This window comes from Perna viridis, chromosome 1, assembly GCF_037379345.1.
Source record: "Perna viridis isolate PV_CMFRI_1.1 ecotype Kerala chromosome 1, ASM3737934v1, whole genome shotgun sequence".
Taxonomy (NCBI): domain Eukaryota; kingdom Metazoa; phylum Mollusca; class Bivalvia; order Mytilida; family Mytilidae; genus Perna; species Perna viridis.
The window spans coordinates 27,674,107-27,701,076 of NC_142445.1; the positions used below are offsets into that span (position 1 = coordinate 27,674,107).

Below are 26,970 nucleotides of genomic sequence, written 5' to 3' on the forward strand. Positions count from 1 at the left end.
GATATTTATAATAGCTTACAACTTTGAGAAGTTCATCTTTATAATACCACTTTTCATTTTTCGACAGAACACCTCCATTTTTAAATACAACTATATTAGACTTGTCCATGTTTGTAGTCATGTTCCATTTATCACAATATGATGCTAGACAGTTCAAACGTCTCTGGAGATCAATACACGTATCGGCTATAAGCACAAGGTCGTCTGCAAAGAGTAACAACATTAAATCATGAAAGTCTTTATGAATAAATATTCCATTACCACCATTTGACTCCATCTCACTAGCGAGTTCGTTAATGTACATCACAAACAGCCAAGGGCTCAAAACACAACCTTGCCTCACACCAGTATTACAACTGAAACTATTGCTTAAACCATTTGTACTTTTAACCCTTGCTTTAACAGTTCTATATATATTTTGTAAAAGTCTTATCATATTTCCAAGTAAATTCTTATTTATCAATAAATAAAACAGTTTTGATCTATTAATACAATCGAACGCTTTGGAAAAGTCTATAAAAGCACAGTACAATACTCCTCTCTTTTTTGATAAATATTTCATGATAATACTTGTAAGAATAAATATATTATCAATAGTGGAATAGCTACTTCTAAAACCTGCTTGTTCTTCAACAATATTTTCATTTAATTCTGACCATAATGTAAGACGTTTGGTTATTACACCCATAAATATTTTACTTAAGACACATAGTAAAGAAAGACCTCTGTAATTTCCACAATCATTTTTATCACCCTTTTCATATAAAGGAATTATAATAGCAGTGACCCAGCTTTCTGGGAAGTCACCAGTTTGTAAAATTTTATTAAACAATTTTAAAAGTACAGGTAACATTCTAGTAGACAAACACTTGTACAATTCGCCAGATATACCATCATCACCAGGTGACTTATTGTTTTTCAGCTTTTTTAGTTCACATATAATTTCATCTTCAGTAATGTCATTGTCTAAGAAAGATAACTCTTCGTCACATAATTGACAATTATTGTCATGATTGTTCACAAAAAAATTTACAAAGTCAGAAAAATCAATATCTTTATCTGTAGTATTTGGATTTAACAGATCATTAAAATATTGTTTCCACTCAACACAAGAAATATCAGTTTCAGATTTACCTTGAAAATTTACATATAACTTTACAAGTTTCCAAAATTTACATGCATCATTACTAGAAGCTGCACTAATAATTTCTTCTTTCTTGTGTTGTTTTTTATCTTTTTGTTTTACATCACATAATTTTTGAAAATGTTGTTTTGTTTCTATGTACTCAGATAATATCTTTTTATCAGAAGTAGCCCTAAAATCATTTAGAAGTTTACATTTTCTAATCTTTAAGTCTTGACATTCTTTATCAAACCAATCAGGCTGATTACACATCTTATTACCACCTTTGTTAATACATAACAAACCAGCTTTTTTACAAATGTTTTGCAAAAGACTTGTTAAACAATTGACACTCTCGTTTACATCTACATCAAGTAAATCTAATAGATTTGAAACTGCTTCTGCAGATTCAGTATCATCATAAAGCTCCTTACAAAATTGGTTTTTTATTTACATTCCATCTGAATCTTATCAACTCATCTGTGTTCTCTGTGCATGTTTTCATGCTTTCATTACAAAAAAGTTTTAAAGCACAAGATATAGGAAAATGCTTAAATAAATCAGAATTTAAAACTGACATATTTGTGACTCTTTTGAACAAACTATTGCTAGTTATAATATAGTCTATTGTACTAGCTCCATTTGAATAACCATAAGTATAATTGCCATCTATATCACCATTATTTCGACCATTTATAATACACAAATCATACATACTATATAAATCAATTAAAGATTTACCAAAAGTGTTCACAATTTTGTCTTTGTTTTTACGTTTGGGCATGTTTGATTCTTCGTTTATGCCATTACCAAAAATATATTGAAGACCAGGATTATAATTGTCATTGTCTTCAGATGCAAATTCAAATATTTCTGCTGTTCGAGCGTTAAAGTCACCAGCTAAAACAATTTCTATATCACCATACATAGTATGAATTTCAAATAATACATTTTCAATAATAGTTATACCATTATCTGTATTTTGGTAATTATAAAAAATTGAGTTTTCAGGTGGGATGTACAAAAATAGAAAAATAACATCATTTTTCCCATTTGACGATGTAAAATAATCATGTCTGAATATTTTTTAAGTATTTGTTTGATTTTTACATATTTTAAAAGTGACTTCTTTACCAGCACAAGTAAACCACCTGAAGCTTTACCATAAGTCTGATTATCTACATTGCGAAAATTTTCGAAACATTCAAATTCAGGAAAACAGTTATAAATTCACCTTCAAACTTTTGGAATGTTTCTATAAAGCAAATAATATCATGTGACACAAGTATTTGGTCAATTGAGTTACGATCTCTATAAAGCTTTGTCTTTAAACTCTTAATATTCCATGAAACAATATTAATAACATTTATACAGGGTTCAGTAACAAAAAACAAAAAAACTAGAATCATGAATATATGTACACAACCGTGGGCCTTGACCTGTTTCCTATCTTTTCGGAAGCTCCTTCAGTCCATTAGATTCGTCATCATAAGTGTACAGCTTGCTGTCTATCATAAACTTATCATATCGCATGGAAACTTTGCATCCTCTTTCTCTTGCTTCTAATAGAAACGGACTAAGATTTTTTCTAGCAGTTTTAACTTTTGGAGAGAAATCTTCATTAACACGGAATTTATCACCGATACGGAGACACTTCTTTGCTTGCTTCAAAATAATATTACGGTCGTAGTTGGACAAAAGTTTCACAATCATAGGCCGGTTTTTTCCTGAACCTTGGATACGTTACACATTTTCAATTTTCACTCCATCAGCAAAATCTGTGCCCATATTTAATACGGTACATATAAATTTTCGAATTTTACGTTCGCAATCAGACCACGATTCTTTGGTTCCATCAGAGTTTTGTGTATTTACGGTCGAACCTGGTTCATTGTTGTCATTTGTAATATTGTCGTCTATACCGATAGAAATCAAATTGTTTTTACGGTGAATTGCTTTCTCAACTTGACTTTCTAAGTTTGAAACCCGTAACTTAAGCGATTTGTTTTCATGTTCTAGTTTCTCAATGTTATTATCAAGCTTTTGATTTAGTTGTTCAACACTGTTTTTAATACTGGACATTTCAGTTTTAACGTCATTTAACCCCTGTGAAATCGACATCATCTGTGTTTTTATTTCGAGTAATGTTTGTCCAATATCACTGGAGTTGTTCCCCTTTTCCCAGTTTTGGTGCAAAGTCGATTAAGAGAATGAGCGTGTTCCAGGACGATCTGACTTTTCGGAGTCTTGTGTACGTGGACCCGATTCCCGTGCACAAATGTATATACACCAAATGTTGCTAAAACTATGCGCTAGCGTAGTGATACCAAAGACCTGTAATTATCCCAAGTAGGTCCGATTAAACTTGTCTTGTTCTGTTTGGACCGAGGGATATTTAGGCCGATCGCGAGCTATCAAATAATTAACAGGGTAAATGAAGTGTTACAATTCCCTGCCACCATCTTTCCCAAACAAAAAATAATAACAGAACAAAATGTGTGATTCAGATTGTCACAAGCATGGAGAGTTTGAGAAATTTATTTCTAACACGGATGGGATAAGATTGTATTGTCGGTATTGGAACGAGGAGCATGTCTTGGATGATAGCGTTACCCCTTGCAGGTAATAAAACACATAAAACACGATGTTCACGTTCTTCATTTACAGGTACATGTAGAGTCTAAAATGTGTAACCCGTACCCGTACCAACTTTTCCCCGTACCTAAATGATGTGTTGCTAAAATATTCATTCTCCTGCATTGAAAGAATTCAAAGAAGTTAAGAACTGAAAATTGCATGAGATGTGGAAAAGTCCGTTTCAATTCATTTCTAATCAAGAAAATGATGTATATTTTTCTTGTTTGATCGGTTTTCTGAAGTCAAAAGGTCTAAAATGTGTAACCGGAAGTTACTGTACCAAACTAATTATTGACTATTTCTCACTTTCCTATCCAAATTTTACAGTTTTCTAAAATCATTAAGAGGTTAAAACTTCACTTTAAGACTTTGGATAAAGTTTTGAAAGATTTGATATTGTTTTAAAAATGAAGTAATTGAATTTGAATTCAGTAGCATACATAGCCTCAGTGCCCGTACCTGCAAAGAATGGATACGATCTTATCCAGGGCGAAAAACAAAGTCTCACAGAGTCTGATTTGATTTTAATTTACTGTCAATGAAAATTTTGATAATATCATGAAGTTCTAATGTCAAATATGCATTAAAATTGTACAGATAACAAAAATACTGGACTTTAATTTTGGGTACAGGAATTTTGGGTTACACTTTTTAGACCTCTTTAAGAAAGGAAATCTAATAAAATCATTTTTTTTTGACAAACATTTTTAAAATTATTAAATCTAGCCTAACCATCATATCATTTGTGTGAAAACTCTGGTGAAAAAAGAATGGCTATAAGCATGAAGAATCTCATGATTAGAATTATATTGAAATAGAACGAACAGTTTCCTATTGTACCATACCTTAGCTTCATGTTCATACATGTTCCATACATGAATATTTTTTTTCAAAACAAACAAAAAAGAACTATTGAAAACAAATAACCTGCCCTCCTCCACTTTTATGAAAATGAAAATAATTCAGAATTGAATCGATAATATTCACTTAAATCTATTACAACCTTTTTTGCTTCATAAGATAATTACATGAAATCTTCAGTTTCTCATTTTTATGTCTTCAGGGTTTCTGTACAATTATTTCAAATTATTTCATCAAAACGGGAAACAGTAGTTTAATAAATAAGTGGAAAGATCAGGAAATCTTGTTCTCTGTCGCATGATAATTTTATTGATAAACTGACTAATTAATTAGATTTATCTCTTGTATATCAATGTCTCTGATAAAGAACTCCCCCAAAACGATGTGAAAGTTTCCTTTAAGCCATAGAACTGTACTATACTTGTGTTTAGAGACTATTTTTCAGTAGAAGAATGAATTGACTTTAGTGTAGAGTGATACTTTCTTGTAAATTATTATCGTTATGTTTCTTTAAAATATACAAAAACAATGTACATTGTACATGTACAATGTAGCACAAATGTATATGTATTTAAGGTTCATCTTTGTCTTTCAAATATGGGCTCAATTTCACCACAAGCTTCCGTCTGACTACAGACAAACTTGTGTATCTAGAAAGTTTTTAAGGCAAAGCATGCCCTAGATATCTGAGAAAGTTACATAAATTGTATGTAAAATTAAATAAATGAACTGATGACCTGACTTTTGCTGTGTTGTTTTTATTAATTCTACCAGGAACTAAACGATTCTGCAGAAAATGACAAAATAAAGAAACATCTGATTCACAGTTTGATATAGTCCACTTATATACACCACCTATGGTATATAAGTGGCTGTTGTCTTTCTGTTGTGAGTGTCAATTTGAAATGAGTTCACTTTTAGTATACAGGGAACATCAAACATTATCCTTACTTTCAATGTAAATGCAGTTTATTTATTAAATGGCCAACTGATATTACATGTACCTGAGGGGAACTTATACATGTATTTGTAAATGTGATACTAAAAGACTATGTGTTAAAAACAAAGATTTACATCTATTATACAAACCTGTAGGGTACATGTACATGTATTTTTATAGATGCACATTGTCATATTGGTACATGTATATACATTTTACATTTATGTCAACCATTGCAAAAAATGCTATAAATTCTATACTGCTCAATTTTTTTTGTACTGAATTCTCTTTTTACTTTAAGATTGTTTACAACACAAACTCAGTGTCAAGTATGAAATCAAGGATAACTGTTCATAGATTCAGTATTAATTAATGTACCTGCATGTACTGTTGTTTTTATATGCAGATGACGCTCAGCTCTTGGTTTGTACATACACATATGTACAATGACATTTAAAGGTAATTTATTTCTGATACAATGTACATGTACATTGTACATAAAAAAGGTGTTTTATTTTTTTTCTTTCAGAGGTTTAGTTTTCATCTGTCATGGCTTTGCAGAACATTGTTTATATTACACAGAGATGGCAAAGATGTTGATTGAGCAAGGATTTTATGTGTTTGCACATGATCATGGTAAAACTGTCATTAACAGATGTACATACATGTACATGTAGTTACAGGTGTTTATATACCTTAACATGAACAAAAATGTGCATGCATATGCCATTTTAAGGATGAATTTCATCTGAAAACCTTGCAGTGGTGTACATGTACCATCATCATCATCATTATCATTTTTATTCATACTATATAAAACTATCTTTGTTAATGCAGAAGGTGAAAATTTAGTAAAAAAGTCTCTATACTGGTATGTTTGAAAGAATAAAAAAAATGAAAATTTGCATTTCCCTTGTATTTATGCACCTAGTTTCTTTGAAGAAAGGTAGAACAAATATTTTCTCTTCAACAGTTAAGAGAACAAGTACACTGTATCAATTTGTAATTGCCTAAAAAAAAGCTATTAAAACAGGCACTGAAAATCAACTGGATAAACTACACATACATTTGTACTTGCATGTACATGTACACCTATTATTCTATATTTATGCACTCTGAAAATCAACTGTTTAAACTACATGTACATACATCTATTATTCTATTTCTTGAACTTTTTAATGTTATGTCTTTATCCATGAACATTACATTGACATGACTTGTTTATACATTTACATGTACATGTATTTGATAGGAGTGTGATACTCCCACTCTTTATCTGTAGTTGTTACTTACAAATTAAAATATTTAGGAAAACACAATTTTTTTTTTCCATTTCAGTGACTGCTTTAAAGATTGAAAATGATGTCATCTGTAATAACTTTTTTTTGCATGGTTGATCTAGAGTACATACTTTTTAAAAAGCAATTTAGATTGACTGAGGAAAAATTATAGTACAGACATGACAAAAAAACCAATATATTTTAACTCAGTCTTTATAAACATGTACTTCAACTTAGTCTTTATGATTTTAAGAAAAAAAATGTAAATGATTTACATGTACTTATGAATGTACAAATGTACATGTAGTATGTGCAGGGCCTATGTAGATATTGATGAGAAGGAGAAGTTTTTGTAAGTTCTATTCGAAAAATAACTATATTGACATTTTTGTCTATGTAATCTATTTCAAAAACTTCTCCCTATCAAAGACAAACATTTTTTTAGTTTTTGCCCATTGCTTCCTCTAGATTAGGCCCTGCTATGTCTCATGTACATTGAAATAAACACTGAGATCATTATGAATCTGTACCTAAATATTTATTGTCAGAGGTCAATCTAACACTGCATTTTCTTTTAATATAAACAACTTCATCAATTCTGTATTTCTTAACAGTTGGACATGGACAGAGTCAAGGTGCCAGAGCTCATATTGACACTTTCGATATCTATGTACGAGACATATTTCAACATGTAGACAAGGTCAAGAAAGAAAGGGCAGTTCCTGAAACCTTACCAACTTTTTTAATTGGTCACTCTATGGTATGCTATAATGTAATATATCAATTAATTTGAATTGTAACAAACTTTCTGATTGGTTGGTTCTCTTTGAACAAACCAATTTATTTTGTATAACATGCTTTTGTACCATGACATCATTAACATTGATTGGTAGGCAATCCAAGGTTCAAATTATTCTAAGCAAAATAAATTTTTGGTAATGAATAATTGATGTGAATCCATTAGAAATTAAATTAAAAAATTGAGTTTCAGTTTCTGTAAGAATCAGGCAGTTGGAGAAATATGGTATGAAAAAACCCACTATTTTGATAGGGTAATTTGACTATTTGCACATGCAGAATCAAGGAAAACAGACAAGATTTTTAATATCATGCTGGACCATTGAGTTGCAATTTCATTGAAATGCACTGAAAATGAACATTTTAAGGGCAGATAACTTTTAAAAACCTAATTTTTCGAAGATTCTGTTGAAAAATTTCTGAGCAAATCCAATTATGCAGAGATCAAATAATGGTCTTTTCAAGTAGAGAAAGTATCATTGAGTGATATTACATTGTCAGATAGGTGTGGTTTTGACATGCATGTGTCAGATTTTTCCCCTTTTGCCTGATTCTTACACTTACACATAAAACATTCTTTTATTGAACTTGCATACATATTAAAATGAGAATTTTTTTAAGAAGGAATCTAGCTTTGAGGTTACTGTTACTTGCAAATATATTAATTTGAGATAAATACTGTAATCTGATTGGTTAAAATAATTTTGTTATATCTTAGTGGATAAAAAATATTGACACGCCCCTATTCAGTTAAATTCTGCGCTACTTTTTTCATTTTTAAAGATAAAAATATGTTTGAAATTAATTTATAAGAATTTGCTATGATAAAAATTTTGTCTATTGAAAAATAACATAAATTTTCCATGCGCATATTTTGTTTATTGCGCTTCATATTGTACCTCTATTTGGAATACACTTGAAATATAGTTAATATATACGAAATAATGAACATGGCATGGCAAAATCTGTATCACATGCAGTATCAACCCTTGACCTATACAATGTATCACCCTGTGGGCTGGTATAGGTTGATATGGCATGTGATACAAATTTTGCCATGTGATATTCAGTATATCTCATATACAGTAGTAGAATTGATTACAGTGTATCAATTTATTATATAATGGCAAACAACTATTAAAATAGTAGACCTATAATTTTACATCTTTACCTCTAACTTCATATGTTTTGTTTGATAATAGGGTGGACTAATTTCAGTACTTTGTGGACTGGATAGACCAAAGTATTTCACTGGGGTAGTCTTGTTAGGTCCAGCTCTCATACCTAGTCCAGATGCTGCCTCGCCTTTGAAGGTAATGTACATGTAATGCTCTTACCATGTAGGAGACAAATTTGAGAGAAAACTACTCCCTGATATGAAACAAAACCAATCAGAGAAATTTGCATACCTGTTAACCCTCTCACATTAGGGGTAAACTCCCACAAAATCAATGGAAAATTTAGTATCTCCCATATTCAAATGTCAGATTTGTGAGAGGATTTTGGTTGATATTATTATATTTTCTGTGAAAAATACTATGTAATTTGCTTTTGCGAAAAAAATTCCCATATGAGACACTGTCAATGAGTGAGAATCTTCCATGTGAAATGTTCAATAAGATTAACAGGTACATGTATGGGTAACAAATGATTTATCAGATTCTCTAATGGAGATAGTTTTTTGATGTTATTTTAAGACAATCCATAGCAAGTGCTCAGAATACCTGATTTAACTTAAGAGATTTGAGAAATTTGATAATCCATGAGTTATGATGGAAGATGGTCTTTCTCCAATTTTTGAGTAGTTCTCCGTCTAAGAATCAGGCAAAATGTGTATACAGTGCAGCACATGAAGAAATTTTGTAGAAATTCTGATAAAAATACATTGTCGTACAATGAGAGGTTTAGGTTTCCCACACGCATGATACCTAAACACCTGCTAAGCGCTCACCAAATGCATGACAAATGAATGCTTCTATCGTGCGTTTGAACGAACGTTCCTATTGTGAGTTTAAATGCACGATAGACAAAAGATAAAAAATAAAGGGAAAATTGATATAATTGAATTAATGAAAATATATAAATTAATAATAGCATATAATATGAAAATAAGTGTTGAATCATGGAAATAATCAAAGTATAAAAATAAACAAATGCTTCTGTTGTGCGATTAAACGAACGCTCGTATTGTGTGTTTAAATGTATGCTCCCAGTGTGTATGTTTAAACAAATGTTTGTATCGTGTGTTTAAACGAACACTCCTACTGTGCCTTTAAACGAATGCTTCTATGGTAAACGGATGCAAAACGAAAGATGATGCTCGAATGCTAAAATGGGAAAAGTGAATGTTTCAAGGAGTTTACAACAAGCCACCTGTTTGTCATGTCAAATGACAAGCTATTTTCAGACCCCGTAACAAAATGTACTGGTAGTTGTACATAATGATAAACATTTTTAAAAAACCACTCTATGATAAAAACGCTCATATTCACAACAACAAACAACAGTTACCATCATGCACCATTAACATTTTTATCAGCTGACAGCATATCTGAAATAAGCTACAACAAACAACAGTTCCCATCATGCACCATTAATGTTTTTATCAGCTGACAGCATATCTGAAATAAGCTACAACAAACAACAGTTCTCGTCATGCACCATTAATGTTTTTGTCAGCTGACAGTATATCTGAAATAAGCTACAACAAACAACAGTTCCCATCATGCATCATTAATGTTTTTTATCAGCTGACAGTACATGTATGTCTGAAATAAGCTACAACAAACAACAGTTCCCATCATGCACCATTAATGTTTTTATCAGCTGACAGCATATCTGAAATAAGCTACAACAAACAACAGTTACCATCATGCACCATTAACATTTTTATCAGCTGACAGCATATCTGAAATAAGCTACAACAAACAACAGTTCCCATCATGCACCATTAATGTTTTTATCAGCTGACAGCATATCTGAAATAAGCTACAACAAACAACAGTTCTCGTCATGCACCATTAATGTTTTTATCAGTTGACAGTATATCTGAAATAAGCTACAACAAACAACAGCTCCCATCATGCATCATTAATGTTTTTTATCAGCTGACAGTATATCTGAAATAAGCTACAACAAACAACAGTTCCCATCATGCATCATTAATGTTTTTTATCAGCTGACAGTACATGTATGTCTGAAATAAGCTACAACAAACAACAATTCCCATCATGCACCATTAATGTTTTTATCAGCTGACAGTATATCTGAAATAAACAACAACAAATATAAGTATAATAACCGGGACTTGGTCAACTTTTTTTACCAGTTTATACATCTCTAGCTCGGTGATGATTGAGTTAAAAATTGGAGAGAGTCCTTAATTTTCTACATACAGTTGTTAATATATCTGCACTCAGTTTGCAAATCAAAACACTAGCTTAGTAAGTCTTAATCTTTGTAATTAATGAAATTTTCTGTCTTTTTTACATATTATGTAACACATTTACTTTTAGATGTTCCTAGGGAGATTGGTGGCTCGATTCTTTCCTCAGATGATCATAGTAAAATTTGATCCCAAAACCTTATCCCGAGATCCTGAAGTGGTAAGTTATTGTTGCATGTTTGTAATAGATTAGAAGTTATAATGTCAATCAAAACTACTTGGCCATTTCCACTATACATTTAAAAGTAGATGTAATAATTGATGCTTTTTCTCTGAAACTGATGTGGCTATGGATTTAGAAAATATTTATACTTCAAATAGCTAAATTTAGGCTAGAAAATATCTAGTAAGAAATGAAAAATAAAAATTAAAATCCTCCCAACAGCCCCATATTTTTGTGAAGGTTGGATGAGAATCTACCATTTCAGTTTATTTGGCCTAATTTTGATCTTGGAGTCCAGTTAAAACATTTTGGTTTTCATTCTAAATTTTTTGCATGTTATGGCATTAGTGTGACTGCTTAGTAGATCAGAAAATGTTTCGTAAATTTGGTTTTAATGTTTTTTTTTAATAATGGTAGGATTGAAGTTTAAATGAGCAACATTATATGTGATACTTGATTATGTTAGTCCAAACAAAGGAAACTACAATCAGACTGTAAAAGTAAATTGTATATCATCCTCCAAAGTCTGGGTTCACCTTTGCTCCCCCAAACCCCTGACATCATTCATTTGCGTTTAGTGGGTATTGTGTAGCACCACCTAGTGGTTACCTAAATTTAACCCAGATCCAAAGACTCTAAACATTATCTACAGTTATCATTTTTGCTCATATTGAATTATTTGTGACATCTTACATCTATCAGTTACTATATCAGATCATCCGTTACCTCGTGTTATTCTTTACCTTTCCTTTGATGTTATATGTTAAATTCATTGGTGCTTCGTATGCGGAGAAGTAACCATCGGAATTAACTGGACGATACCCACTAAACATGAATGAGTGATGTCAGAGATTTGAAGGATTGAAGGTGGACTCAAAATCCTCACTTGGGAGGATATTGTACACTGAACGTATGAATATGCACTGCTTTCTATATTTGCCTAAACAAAGAGTAATCCAGAGACATGGAAAACAGACACAAACAACAAAGAACATAAAATAACCAAAATAACACGTACAAAGTAACAAAAATGAATGAGCAACTTGGAATCAACTAAAACTGGAAGCATGGACCTGGTGCACCAGTAGGATAAGTGTCCTCTGGTTTTCTAATCCTGTCGAGTTGCTCATGAATTGTCAAGTCTGGGGTAGATGAAAGAGGAAAGGAAAAGTGTGAAATGTTGAACAAAATGCAGAATGATTAGTCAGTTTAACAAACCTGAGATTTCTGAGTATTTTGATAGAGTCCAAAGTTACTGATATCAATATTTTTTTTCTCGTTTTCTCTCAGTAGGTTTTTGTTTGATATATTTAGCTCCTTTGACCCAGAGTTGCCTTTTAATATAATGATATCTGTTCAAATAGTTGTTTCTTTTGAATTTACATCCACTACAATTTCATATACATGTGCTAGTGACTGTTAAGACTGCCTTAATCCAGATTCTGGAAACTTCGTGATTCCATTCAGTCGAGTCACTTTTCAATGTTTGTACAGGTCACTGTTAGTAGAAGGATCAATTTAATTCTAGTTGTTTATACCCTTTCTTTACACTTTCAAAAACAACATACACAAACACAGTTTTTTTATTTTTCTCTTCCAATTCATTAAACCCATATCTGCTCATAGATTTTTGTCTGTATATTTGTAGGTGAAGAAGTATGTAGATGACCCATTAGTTTGGCATGGTGGCGTCAAAGCAAAGTAAGATATATAGATTCTCCTTCTATATAATTTAACCATTGAAAGTGGAGAAGTCTTGTAATCCTGAAGAGCATTTGAGGAGAATCTGTTTCTCTCATGAAATCTGTAGAAAACTTGGAAATGTAAAATGACAGGAAAACTCTCAGAGAAATTTAATCACTGCTTAAAATGGGAGAAAATAAAGTAAAACCTTTCTAAACTGAAACCCATTTGGAATTTAAAATTGGATCAGTACAACAGGTCAAGACCACTAGAAGTCTGATATACAAAAGAATTTAAGACTCACTGACCAAATAAGCAGCAAAGCAATGTGTTCAATTCACATGTTGTCAGATGCCTAATCCCTTCAACTACTACTGTTCACGATTACAACACCGCACTGACAGTTGGCTACTTGTAAAATGTTACAAAATTCTTTTTTGTTTTTCAGTTATAATAATTTCAATTCCACTTTGTTAAGAAATAAAAATGGTTTATATCAATTTTTATCAATTCCATGCACCTATAAGAAAAATATGGAAATTTGACCTTACAGTGCTTTAATTTTGCCTTCAAGTTATACCTGAGCATGCATTTTCTATTGAGGCTCAAATCTTATTTCAAATGCTTGTTATAAACTACAAAATATACTGATGATCAATGGGTTCATGGAAATACTACTTAACACATTACATTTAATAGTCAGTCATAAAAAAGACAATAATGAAAATATTTACTTTGAGAGATCATTTAAAGAGGTAGACCTAGGGTAAGGGACACAACTTTTGCAAATCATTGCAGCGTTTGTATTCAGCATCTTATGTCAATCTCATGTAAGCATTAAAGTGACTTGGAATGATTTCATTCTGTTTCAAATGAAAGATTGATAGGCTTTGGTGAAATTGATACAAACACATCATTTCAAGAGTTATGTCCCTTACCCTAGGTCTACCTCCTTAAATGTACTTTAAAAGTCTATTCAAACACATGTGAACAACTTGTGGTAATCAAGCAATAATATCATTTCAGGCATTTTATTGACTTGATTCTTAGGTTATTCTGGCTTGTCACTTTTACATGTATTCAGTGTTCTTACATATATGTAGTAGAACTCTCAACCTGTTAAATGAATTTTGAAAAAAAACACTTTTAATAGAGGTTTAGGTTTTATTATGTTATTGTAGATTGGGCTTGTATTTACTTTTTTTATATTACAGTATTATATTTTTTATTATATTATTGTAGATGGGGCTTGTATTTTCTACATATATTGTATACTACTAATAAAAATATATTTTTCTTATAATTTTGTAGATTGAGATAATGATTACTGGTACTTCATGTTTTATATTAAAGTATTATATTTTTATTATATTATTGTAGATGGGGCTTGTGTTACCTAAATTCCTTACAGGTAGTAGAGAAGAGGCAGTCTGAAGTAGATTGGCCATTTATCACATTACATGGGGATACTGACCATCTCTGTGATGTGGAGGAATCAAGGAAACTGTATGAAGCAGCACGAAGCACTGATAAAGAAATAAAGGTATGATTTTTTTTAAATACTCCATTTCACAAAATGTATAGTTTGTCAAGGCATGTGGCGTGTATTTCTGGATGTTCATGTAGTATCAGCTGGATAGAGTGACCATGGGCCTAGTGGCAGGTACAGCAAGTATGGGTGGTACCATTCCAATTATTTTTCTTGATGCAGTAAACTGTACCTAAACTTCTTGTCAAAAATAATTGATTTCATTTGAAAGAGAATGAAATCATTCCAAGTTACTTTGATGCTTACATGAGATTGATATAAAATGCTGAATACAAACATTCTAATGATTTGCAAGAGTTGTGGCCCTTACCCTAGTTCTACCTCTTTAAATGATCTCTCCAAAGTAAAAGTTTTCATTATTGTCTTTTTTATGACTGACTATTAAATGTACTGTGTAAAGTTGTATTTCAATGAATCAATTGAACGGTGTATTTTATATGGTAACTGATTAAGGCGGTAGACCTACGGTAAGGGACACTACTCTTGAAATCAGTGATATGTTTGTATCATATTCAATTTCATCAAAGCCTATCAAGCTTTCATTTGAAACAGAATGAAATCGATCCAGGTTACTTTGATGCATACATGAGATTGAAGTTAAAATGCTGAATGGTGACTACTGGTTTGCTTTTAGTCAAAATAATATGTCTTTGTTGGCTGATTTGCCTACCTGTGGGCTGTTGCTTTTGTGAGCTAATGCAAAAAGATGTTTGACAAGTACAACTGTTCTCTTCCTGAAATGCATGAAATATCTGCCAAATGATGTTATTAGCCACAATCATCAATCAATTAATATATTTTTGTAATGAAAAACTACCCACAAATCAGTTTTAAAACAAATCATTAAAAATTTCATAGAAACAGTAACTGATAAGTTATTTCTTGGCGTGTTAAGTATCAGTCTTTCTAAAAATCAGACAGAAGGTGATTCATGCATGTTAAAAACCCACCAAATGCAGTTTTATTCATTGGTCAGAAACAATTATCGATCACATAACCAGTCTTAGTTTTTTATTCAGTATAGAATGTACATGAAATTGGCACTTTGCAAGAGTTATCATTCTTGATTTGGTTTCATTTGGTTGAATTTAGTGTGAGATGAACGTATGATTTTATAAAAAGTGCAGATCTGGATGCAGAAATGTCTATCGTTATGTGAAAGTATGGCATATATTTTTCTTCACCATGAATCACTTTACCATTAGCAATGTCTGAATTTTATGTGGACTGGTACTTAATACTGTAACTGCATGTATCGGTAAATCGTTTTGGTAAGGATTTTGTCATCTTTGATGCATTAAAATGTGTGAGTAATTCTATTTAGTTGATAAGCTTAACTTTCCACTAAATAAATTACAGGGCCAGTAATATATATAAGCAAATAAACCCCTTTAAGCTTTGTGTCTCAGATTGCTTATTACTATAAAATGGAAATTGCTTTTGTTCATTGTGTTGATTCCTCTTCATGTACAGCCCTCACTCAGATATTAGATTCCTTATTAATGTAGTTGTCTTTTTGAGGTCTAAGATAGTTCCATATAACTATTTGCAAATCGTAGTTGGTATTGCCCAATTTTGTCTTCTTAGGTCTTTGAGTTTTATACATATCTGAAGAATGGGTTTTGAATCTTGTTCCTCTTCACCTCATTGACACATTGAAGAAGGTACAGCGTTCAGTTTTCTATATAAATGCTGATGAAGTCTATTGTGTTCAGTTCTGTCTCTGAAGAAGTTGACTTGCTCAGATCTTGTCAGCTGATGGTAACTATCATGTGGTTGAGGTGTATGGAATATAGATTTATGGAATATAGATTTAATAATTGTATTCATCTCAGCTATGGTGACTGGGTCATTTTGTTGCTCTTGTTTTGCTCATGTCTTTGTCAGTTTGTTTGTTTTCTCATTGCCATATATTCCATGACAGGATGGGATCCATTGCATTACTTTTTGTATGCTATTGATGTTGTTAAGAGCTTGCCTTACCACAGGAAGTTTGTAGTTTGCCAATGTTTGTAGTATGGATAGGGCACCATTGAGGAAGACAAGTAGTTCTTCGATGTTGATTCTATCTGAAGGTATTTGTTTCTTGTATTATTCCTTGTATTTCTGCTTTAAAGTTGGAACATTAGCTGCCTGTTGCCTTATATTGTTGATCTTCATTAGAATATTCAATGTATATACCATTGTTGCATTTGTTGCCGACCCATCATTGTAGACTCTTAGAGTCTTCTTGCTACCACTCTTAAATAATCATGGCTGGGATGAGTTCTTCGTTGACAATGGTGTTCTGATCAGTCTTGTTTTTCGACATTTGGAACAGTTGTTTCTATGATGATGTTTTCCATCTCTTTTTAGCTCACCTGGCTGTAGACCATGTGAGCTATTGCCATCACTTGGCATCTGTTGTTAACAATTTCTTCAAGCATCTTCTCCCGTCAAACTACTGAACGGATTTGGATGAAACTTAAGATGCTTGTTCCTTAGCGTATCCTGCAAAAATTTGCAGTTTGGATTTGTGATCTGTTGTTACTAAAACTAGATCATAGTGGTCAGACAGCAGATTTTTGCATATATCTCCAAAACCATTATGTTTAACTAAATTCTGACGGAGGTAAAAGTATTTAGCATGGTCAAATTTTGATGAAAATCTGGTGACCCATGTTGGAGTTATTGCCCTTTTTGGACGTTTTTTTGCTGTTTTTGATGTTATTACTTTCAAAAATCTTCTCCTCAGAAACTACTTTAAAGAATTCAATGAAAGTGGGTATTTTTGTTTTTTAGGGTATCCGAAATAAAATGACCATTTGAATTTATGATCGGTTGGAAAACAAGGTCACTGATACTAAAAACAGAACATAGGGGGTCAGACAGGAGATTTTTGCGTATATCTCCCAAACCATTAGGTTTAGCCAATATTTTCGATTGCTGAAATGATCTTTATTGTAAGGCTTACAAAAGTCTCTTAGGGATCAAAGTTGTACGACAACCCAAAGGCAAAAAATTAATCAGGTGTTTGAATCAGGCTCCTGGGAGCCTCTCCTTTAGCTCACCTAGCCAAAGGCCATGTGAGCTATTGCCATCACTTGGTGTCCATTGTCATGAATAATTTTCAAAACTCCTCTCTTCTGACTCTACTTGACCAGTTGGAACCAAACTTGGTATGAATGTTCCTTGGGGTATCCTGCATAGAACTGATGCAGGGATTTTCATCCGTCAAAAACATAGCTGCCATTACTAAAATAGAACATAGGGGTCAGACATTAGTTTTTCACATATATCTCCAAAAACATTAGGTTCAGCCAAATTCTTCTATTGGTAAAAGTGTTCAGCATGAGGTGATCTATCTGTGGTCAAATTTGCATTTTAATCTGATAAGCCATGTTGGAGTTATTGCCCTTTTTTGACATATTTTTGCTATTTTTAATATTATTTCTTTCTAAAATCTTCTCCTCTGAAACTACTTCACTAATTGGAACCAAACTTATTATGAATGTTCCTTGGGGTATCCTGCACAATACTGATGTTGGAATTTTTGATCCGTTGAAAAACATAACAGCCATTACTAAAAATAGGGGTCAGAGAGTAGTTTTTCACTTATTATATCTCGAAAACCAAATTCTTTCATTTGCTTAAATGATCCTTATTATAAGGCCTACAAAAGTCTCCAAGGGATCAAAGTTGTCAGATGACTCCTTGTAAGAGTTATTGCATGTGAAAGATGAAAAATGATGTTTTTTTTTGGTTTTTTTTGTAGTTTTCAGCCAGTATCTTGAAAACTATAATAGATAAAAAGAAACTTTCAATTAATGAAATGATTCTTATGATAAGTCCTACCAAAGACTTCTTGAGTGAAAAATTTTGGACAACTCCTTGTTAAAATTATTGCCCTTGAAAGACAAAACTTAATCAGGTGAGCGATTCAGGCTCCTGGGAGCCTCTTGTTTCCTAAGTGATCAATCGTTGCAGATGTATGTCAGGTAACTTAACCTTAATCCTTAGTAAGGTTTTGATTTCATACATAAAACTTAATCTTCTCAATCTTCCTGATGAAAGCTGACTGAATCTGTTGTTCATTGGATGGTCCTGTGTGCATTTTTATTTTGTGCCTAGAATCATAGCTTTGCATTCTCTTGGCATATGCAGTGGGGCAAATCCAGTAGTTTCTTCCATATCTTGTATTGGTGTATTTTTCATGCCTCAAGTGATTATTCTCTATGCACTTTGTCTAGAGAAGTCAAATGTGTTTTTGCAGCAGTCTTCCTAGTGCTGGCTGTTGCAAAAAAAGAGATGATATTATGTATGTATATTTAAATTCATTTGCATTTTTTTGTGCACATTGTGTGATTGAAGTTGAGAACACTGCCCTTTTCTGGAGTTGCAGATGTATAAATTTGGGACTTTTTAATTTAAATATGCATTGTAACAACTTGTCTTTGTTCATTTTAATTAGATATACAAAGGCCATTACCATCAGCTTCATCATGAAATTGAACAAGATAAGCAGGTTGTATTGGAGGACATCAAGAAATGGTTACTGAAACATGCATAACTGGAGTTGTAATAGAATAGTTTGAAATACAGTGAAACCTTTCTAAACAGAACAAATGTTCAGTTTAAGCAGGTGTTTGGTTTGCACAGGTTCAAATCAGAAGATGTCTCATTTAGATGGTTTTCTTGTTTATTTATGGTTTGGTTAAGACAGACTTATTGTTTTTATACTGTGATCGTTCAATTTGAGCAACCAAAATGCATTGACAGTATATTTATTGATGATATAAGTTCAGTGAATTCAGTGACAGTATATAACACTTTGGCTCTGCTTACTTTCCTACCCTTGCATGAACTACCTTTTTATAGGGTATGCAAGTCTTGTCATGTGACCCTGTGATTTCACATGATTGGGTCCTACTCTATCATTCAAAAACATGGAGACTTGTCATTGAGAGAACTTTGAGTTCAGTATGGAGGGCAAAATATCTTTTTGTGTAAAAAATACCGATAAAAAAAACAAATATCTATTTCTACATGATAAAGGTATTAATAAAAAACACGAAATAGATTTTGCATTGTTATACAGTGTTTCGAGTACCTGGAAGTAAACAATAAAATGCAGATCGGTCTTTGGTTTTCAATATGTTCTACGTTGTAAATTCCGGTAAAGAAAATGAAAATAGAACGAGACTTACAAATCTTATTGTAGCATCACTAATGGGGGGCACAAGTGGGGAAGAAATGTAACAAACACACCATATAGAAAATGATAAATATTGCAGTATAAAGACAATAACAGTATATTTATTAGAAATAAAAATGATATACCAATTTGCCATAAGTTGAATAAAACACTCAGCAAAACCTGGCATTTTACCCATATTCTAGTCAGTACATTGTTATTGTCTATATATATGGTTCAGTTAAGAGAGATTTCACTGTACAAGTTCAGTTGATATTATGATGGAACATTATTTATAGAATCTCAAAATAATCCAAGTAGGAGAAGGAAATGCTGGTTATTTAAAACATTGAGAATTAAATGAATCAATATTTAATGCTAGAAATCAACATTGAAATAACTGATAAACCATGTACCCTGGTTTGATGTAAATTACATGAATATCTATTTTTAATGTAAATTACATGTAACTCTGTTTTGATGTAAGTTACTTGTAACCTTGTTTTAATGTAAATTACAAGCAACCTTGATTTGATGTAAATTACACAAATTTCTTTTTTGATGTAAGTTACATGTTACTTTGTTTTGATGTAAATTTCATGTAACCTTGTTTTGATGTAAATTACATGAATAAATTTTTTGATGTAAATTTCATGTAACCTTGTTTTGATGTAAATTACATGAATATCTTTTTTGATGTAAATTTCATGTAACTTTGTTTTGATGTAAATTACATGTATTCCTGTTTTGGTAGGACTCTTTTTGCTATTTCCATATTCTTGAGTTAAGTTGTGTGATCTTTTATATCATGTTCTCAGGTATCAAGAGCTATTTTTATATCTAAATATTTGCCATAAAAATTATCCAGAGATGTGCTGCATATAATGCTTATAAATCGAAATTTATTTTTTTTATGTCAGTGCATTTCATTGTGTATCTAGATATTTTTATGTCAGTAATTATGCATGCTTAAAACTTTTTACTGTTGTCTGGGAAGATAAGATTGATGAATACCTAATGTTCTATGCCATGTAAATCCACAATGGACTGATGATTCTGATCTAGATCATTCGAAAGATCATTTGAAGTATGTATTGATGAATGCATCTTCATTTTCTTTGTCATTGTTTTTCAAAATTAATTTTATAATTGGACTGTAAATTCCATTATTGAAGCACTAGCATATTTATTATGCCTTGTTGTAATCCAGTTGTTTGTTAACATTACTTGTACTAAAAAAAGCATCTGGACGAATTTGGCTTCTATTGTATGATTCCAAAACTCCTAATATCACAACAGCTGATAGATTATTTTAATATGACCTTAACACTCAAAATTTAAGTTAAATATATGTACTCAAAGAAGTGCTGACATTGGTTTCAGTGTACTTAAATAATTCATTGTAGTTTTATTTCAATTTAATGGTTGTATATGGGATTGTGATTGTTCTTGATGTAAAGCTGGCTACATCAGTCTTTCAAGGAATACATAGGTTGAAGGGAGTAATCCATCTCCAGGAATTGTGCTTGTTCTTTGTAACTTCTTATATTTTGTTAAGTACAGGATTATGTCTCAGTTAGGTGATCTAATTGAAAAAAAAAATGTCATTTCACAGATCTGATATTAATAATAAGAATTACACCACCAAATGTGCCACATCTGATAATCACACAGCATGCAATTCATAGGATAATCATTTGTTAATCATATGATGATTTACATATGATAGTCTATCATATGATTTTCATATGTTAATTTTTGGCTTGGTATTAATCAAATGTAAACCCAAATATATGTTTATCATATCATGCTTGATTACTATGTGTGTGGCACATTTGGCTGTGTAGAATGACTATGTTCACAGTATTTCAGACTTCTACTATCACTTACGTTTTTAAAGATTTAATAAAAATACCAACAAAAGTGAATGAGTTCAGAATCAATGAGACTGTGTTCATTAAAGTAAAGTTCGTCTAGAAAAAGAGCCATGTGTGCTTATAATTGCACTTTGAAGCTGTCCTCTCCATTAATTTTTTCAAAACTACAAAATAGATACTTATTTGTAAATGCTGCAGTCATGTATCGGCTATCTTGTTTTAAAACCATTGTAATCATGTTCATGTGCCCTGACTTTATATTGTGATTTTTGCTTGTTTTTTAACCACATGAAGCATATTTAGCAATGTAATTCATGGTGCTTCAAGACATGGATTTAGATTTTAAAATAGATAGTAACGACATTGCATGAATGTCACAAAGACCAAATCCCATAGAAGTTCTTTTATTGAAGTTACATGTATAGTGGTTTTTTATTATACAATGTATGATCAAATCAAAATTAAACATATCACTGTATCTATATCATGCCAGATATTCTAACACAACAAACTGAAGTGACACTACAAACGCAGAGTTGTTTGGGAAGACACAAAGAAGGGGGTGTTATAGAGGTAGCGTTTATATGGACACAATGGACCGCAAAGTTTGATATGCCTGCAGTACGTTGTGTCTTGATAAACATTGACTCTAAAATGTTACTTTCATTGTGTCTTCCCAAACATCTCTGAATATTGTGTCTTCAAAATAGCTAAAAACCACTATAAATGTAACTTGAATAAAACATCTTTTATGGGTCACTCTGGTTCGTTGTGTTAGAATGCCCTGCATGTATACCTTATTTTTTCATTTTTGAAGAATTCTGTGTTATATGGTGCTTGTACTAATAAAACTTGCCTAAATACTACTAATGTTTGTCATATTTATATTTAGTAATTTTGTAGCATATCTTACTTACCATAATCAAAAACAAAATGTTTTACCTTATATATTAAATATTACTAAGGTCATGTTTTATCATTCCTTAAGGAGGTAGACCTAGGGTAAGGGACATAACTCATGAAATCAGTGATATGTTTGTGTTATATTCAATATCACCAAAGCCTTTCAAGCTTTCCTTTGAAACAGAATGAAATCAGTCCAAGTTACTTTGATGCTTACATGAGATTGTTGTAGAATGGTGAATACAAACGTTTCAATGATTTGTAAGAGTTGTATCTCTTACCCTAGGTCTACTGCCTTAATTAATTACTAATCAAGATTTTTTAGAATGATTTATTTTTGTTTTATATGTTATTTTACATTTTCATGGTTGAATTATAAGAAAATGTTATCTAAAACTTACATGTAACCTAGTACATGTACATGCTTTTAAAATAATAGTATAGCAGCTGTAATGAATTTTAAAATGATTAAAATGCACACGAATCAGTAACTTATTGCAACTGTCAGTAACAAATGAGATGATCTTTCCCTGGGTGCTTTGTTTACTAGGTAGATTTTTAGCAGGCTTTGGTGAAATTGAATATGACACAAACATATCACTTATTTCATGAGTTATGTCCCTTACCCTAGGTCTACCTTGAAGTGTTTCATTGATTATCTTGAGATATGATGATTCCCCTGCCTAAGGTTTAGACAGACTTGATATACTTGATAACTTAAATGGTCAGTATTCAAGAAGAAATGCTGAGTTGAATATCAAAATGCATACAATACTTCTTCTTTATTTTACTTGTATAGATCTGGTTGTATGAAATGATCTTAACTATAAGTCTGTGACCTGAAAACCTTTTTCATAATTATATTATAAAGATAAGAATATCAATTATATTTCTGTCATCATTTATATAAGTGGCAATGATTGTTCTGTTTTAATTTTTGATGTGATTAATTTCATTTGAATTTTACATTTGAAGGTAAGCAACCTTCAAGGTTATGTATGGAAGATTTCATCTATTTATATATATCAGTGACCTATAACATTTCTTACTCAATACTAATTAAAAATAATTTTTTAAATACTAATTAAAAAAAGATTTTGGACTTGAAATGATTCCAAGAGTTGCTTGCATTATATTTTCTAGACATTTATGTTGTGTCATAGTAATATTATGGTGGAAAGAACTTATTAATTATAAGTACAAAATAACATGTCCAAATTTTGAAATTTCAGACCTTGTATAATTCTTGTAGTTCTTAAGTTGCTGTAGTGGATGATTTATGGTCAAAAGAATTGTTTTTTTTTGTTAAAAAACAGTGAAGTACAATAATGTATTCTTTAAAAGGGACATAACTCTGATTTTGCGAAAATATTAAATAAAATTTATAAAGCTTTATGTGAAAAATTATGGCCCATGCAATAAATAAAACGTTTTATGCCACCTTTCTGAAAAAAAATCTGATTTTTTTAATGTATCCTTTATTCTTCTTCTGCCTGAATCTAAGATTGACATATAATTATTTTTTTACTTGTGTCTCCCAACGTCTTTCTTATCTAAAAGTATTAAATTTATCCAAAGGTGAGCCAAGGAAGACTGGTGCCATTGTATTAGATGTTTCATTTAAATGAATACCTTTGTTTTTTTATTTGCAGATAAAAAAATGAATTAATGATGTTCGCTGCTCATATTCCATTTTTGTCACATTTTCGGACTACTCTGTTTTTTTTCCATTTCATAGCATACGTGTATTTTCTCCAGAGACCTCCAATTTTCTTTTAATAATTTCATTTAACACATCGTAAATGTCATTTTAGGAGGCGTTTTTATGAAATCCTTGTTATTTCTTCGAAGTGTTGATAATTAAAACCTACTAGGACAAAAGCAATGGAAAATCAAGAGGAACCGCCAAAATTTAAAATGCTCATATCACAAAAACGTGGACACGGACCCATTAATTTTTGTACTTATTCTGTTTTAGCATGAAATGTCTTAAAAGCTTTTAAAACCGTTTGAGATCCTTGTTATTCTCAAAAAGTACAGCAAACATACTAATATATGTATATTATTAAAAAGTATATAGTTATATTTATTATTCACTGAATTGTAAATTGACACTTTTCAACCAATTTTTAAAAATATAAGTTGTAAGGGAACTGAAAGAGCCAGAATTGCAAGGTCACATATTTATTTCCGTAATTATAATGCCTGGAATGACACTGACTTTATTATTTATGTTTGTTTTATTTTATTTGTTGATTGTTATTGTAAAACAATTTCCTGAACATAATTTTTGTTTCATTGACATGAAGTTTTATTGGTTATTGCAATCTCAATGTCGGCCATAAATTTATTTTTGGTAATTTATGGCTTGTATAAAATGTACCTGATATTATTTGTTCGATTTTTTTATTTTGCTTGACAAAAAATTACATTTGAAGTGTTTTACAGAAATTGACTTCATCTTAATAAAGCTCAGATTTATTTGTATAAGTAGTCTTTCGTTGATATATAACGGTGGTTTAACAAGGTTCCGATGATTGTTCGGTAAGAATATACATTTGAGAAGTTTAAAGGGAAGGCCTGGTTTTTCTTTAAAATATTCAAAATTAGAAATTTCGGAAATCGCTGAATTTTTTTTATTTAATATATTATTTTAGGGGAACAAATTCATCAAAAGTAATGGTGAAGAAGGAGAATTTCCCCTTTTAAATGACAGTGGACCATATAATTTGTTAATCATATCTTTCTTTTTCATTATTTGATTTAATTTGTTACGAGCTTTCTAATTGGTTGGTTTGCTTTGAGCAAACCAAGTTATTTTATATAACTTGTTTTGGTAATGTGACATTAATAATTCGGCCTGCTCTCCACAATTCAAATAACCCCAAATAAAATAAAATTTTGATAACGAACCAATTTTGAATCTATTAGAAATTCAAAAAATAAGTTGTTTCTAATTTTTTAATAAAATATAAATTATATGAAACAACATCGTTTTGACCAGTTTACAAAGCGATTTTATTTCGTATAATCGTTTAAAAAATAAGAAACATTCCTTATTCAAATCTACATTTTGACTAGTAGAAAGAGCCCATCTTACCAGAGCAATTGAGTTCATTTTTTTACTGTTGATTCATGTAGCTCATTTTTATATGAATGTTCTTTTAGCTTTGTGATGAATTTTGTTCTTTGGTGATCTTATTGATGTTCTGACAGTATTTTTGTTCATGTATTTTACTCTATTTCTACTACTGGAAATTATATTCAAGATTACAGTATCTTATTGCTATAAGGTTTGTATCAGTTTTTAAGCACCAGTCCGTATAAAATTCAGACGCTGCATGTTGTAGAGATGATTCATCGTGTAGAAAAACACACTTAACAAACAATGCATTTTTGGTCTACATATGCTATATTTTACATAACATCAGTCCTTTCTGTATTCAGATCTGTATTTTTGAAAAAAAACCATACACCCATCTTCCATTATAATCAAACAAATATCTTTTGCAGAATTTCACACACAATCTATATAATTTTATCTTGAAAGTCCAATACTCGAACGAATGACGAGCTAAAACTGATTATTTGGTCTTTAACTGTTCCTGAACCAGAAATAAAAGTTAAATGGTTGGGTTTTTGATTTTTCCTGGATCCCCTCGTGTCTTATTTTTATTAAGACTGCTTCTAATAATCATAATTAATTGAACCTTTACATGACTGCTGTTATTCTACACACGTTTAAATATGCTTTGTTAAACATACCTCAACTTTAAATATATATGTACTTAAGTAAGTGTCGTGATGAAATGATTGATATAAGTTTCTTGTTTTGTAATCATTCCAGTCGTAGTTTGTTATAATTTCACGAGTTGGTTATAATAAAATATTTTTTTTAATCGAATGTACATTTTTTGCCTCACATTTGTTAAAAGATTTTGAAGTGCAATGTTAATAAGTGCGCTTTTTTCTTCATTGCCGTCGACATAGTACATGAAATGAATATTGTGAAAGTACTTATATTCGTGGGTATCAATTTTCGTGGTTTAAGGGAAAGTTACATTTCATGGATTCGTGAATTCGTGGTTTTGATGATCCTGCCATACAATTTAAAGTAAATAATCATTTTCTTTGGGAATTAAATTTCGTTGCCTACCTTACCCACGAAATCCTCGACAATTGTTACCCTACGAACAGTAGTACGTTCAAATTTTTGCAATATACTGACATATTCAAAAGAAATCAAATCTTATTATAATATTTACTCTGTGTTTTTTCATAGAAAAAAAAAGAAGGTTAATGGTACAACGCAACAAATGCACCAATGTATGACCCATATACAAAATGATCAATACTTTAAAGGTCGCCGAACGGTCATTATGTACACTGTACCTAGAATAGAACAATTTAAATAGTCGTATACTTCAGTTTAGGAACTTGAATACATACACTAACATCCAAAATCACACCCCCCAAAAAATCCCATAAAAAAACAACAAAAAACGAAACAGTCAAAACCCAAAAAGTGCTTGATAAAC

The 26,970-nt window shown here is 31.1% G+C and overlaps 1 protein-coding gene across 1 annotated transcript; it reads left to right on the forward strand.

Annotated features, from left to right (window-relative positions):
• Positions 1-3,552: 3,552 nt before the first annotated feature.
• Positions 3,553-26,336, forward strand: LOC148628041 (monoglyceride lipase-like). Its single transcript, XM_088583889.1, has 8 exons — positions 3,553-3,745; positions 6,091-6,197; positions 7,456-7,601; positions 8,842-8,952; positions 11,155-11,244; positions 12,896-12,948; positions 14,311-14,473; positions 18,930-26,336. The coding sequence occupies exons 1-8, from the start codon at positions 3,618-3,620 to the stop codon at positions 19,026-19,028; spliced, it is 897 nt and encodes a 298-aa protein (XP_088440015.1). The 5' UTR covers positions 3,553-3,617; the 3' UTR covers positions 19,029-26,336.
• Positions 26,337-26,970: the final 634 nt, after the last annotated feature.

What these genes read in the sequence shown, in the direction of transcription:
- LOC148628041 (XM_088583889.1), top strand. Translation starts at nt 3,618, where the DNA reads ATGTGTGATTCAGATTGTCACAAGCATGGAGAGTTTGAGAAATTTATT. An exon ending in GATAGCGTTACCCCTTGCAG is followed by an intron (nt 3,746 to 6,090) that starts GTAATAAAACAC and finishes TTTTTCTTTCAG; the next exon opens with AGGTTTAGTTTTCATCTGTC. An exon ending in ATGCTGCCTCGCCTTTGAAG is followed by an intron (nt 8,953 to 11,154) that starts GTAATGTACATG and finishes ATTTACTTTTAG; the next exon opens with ATGTTCCTAGGGAGATTGGT.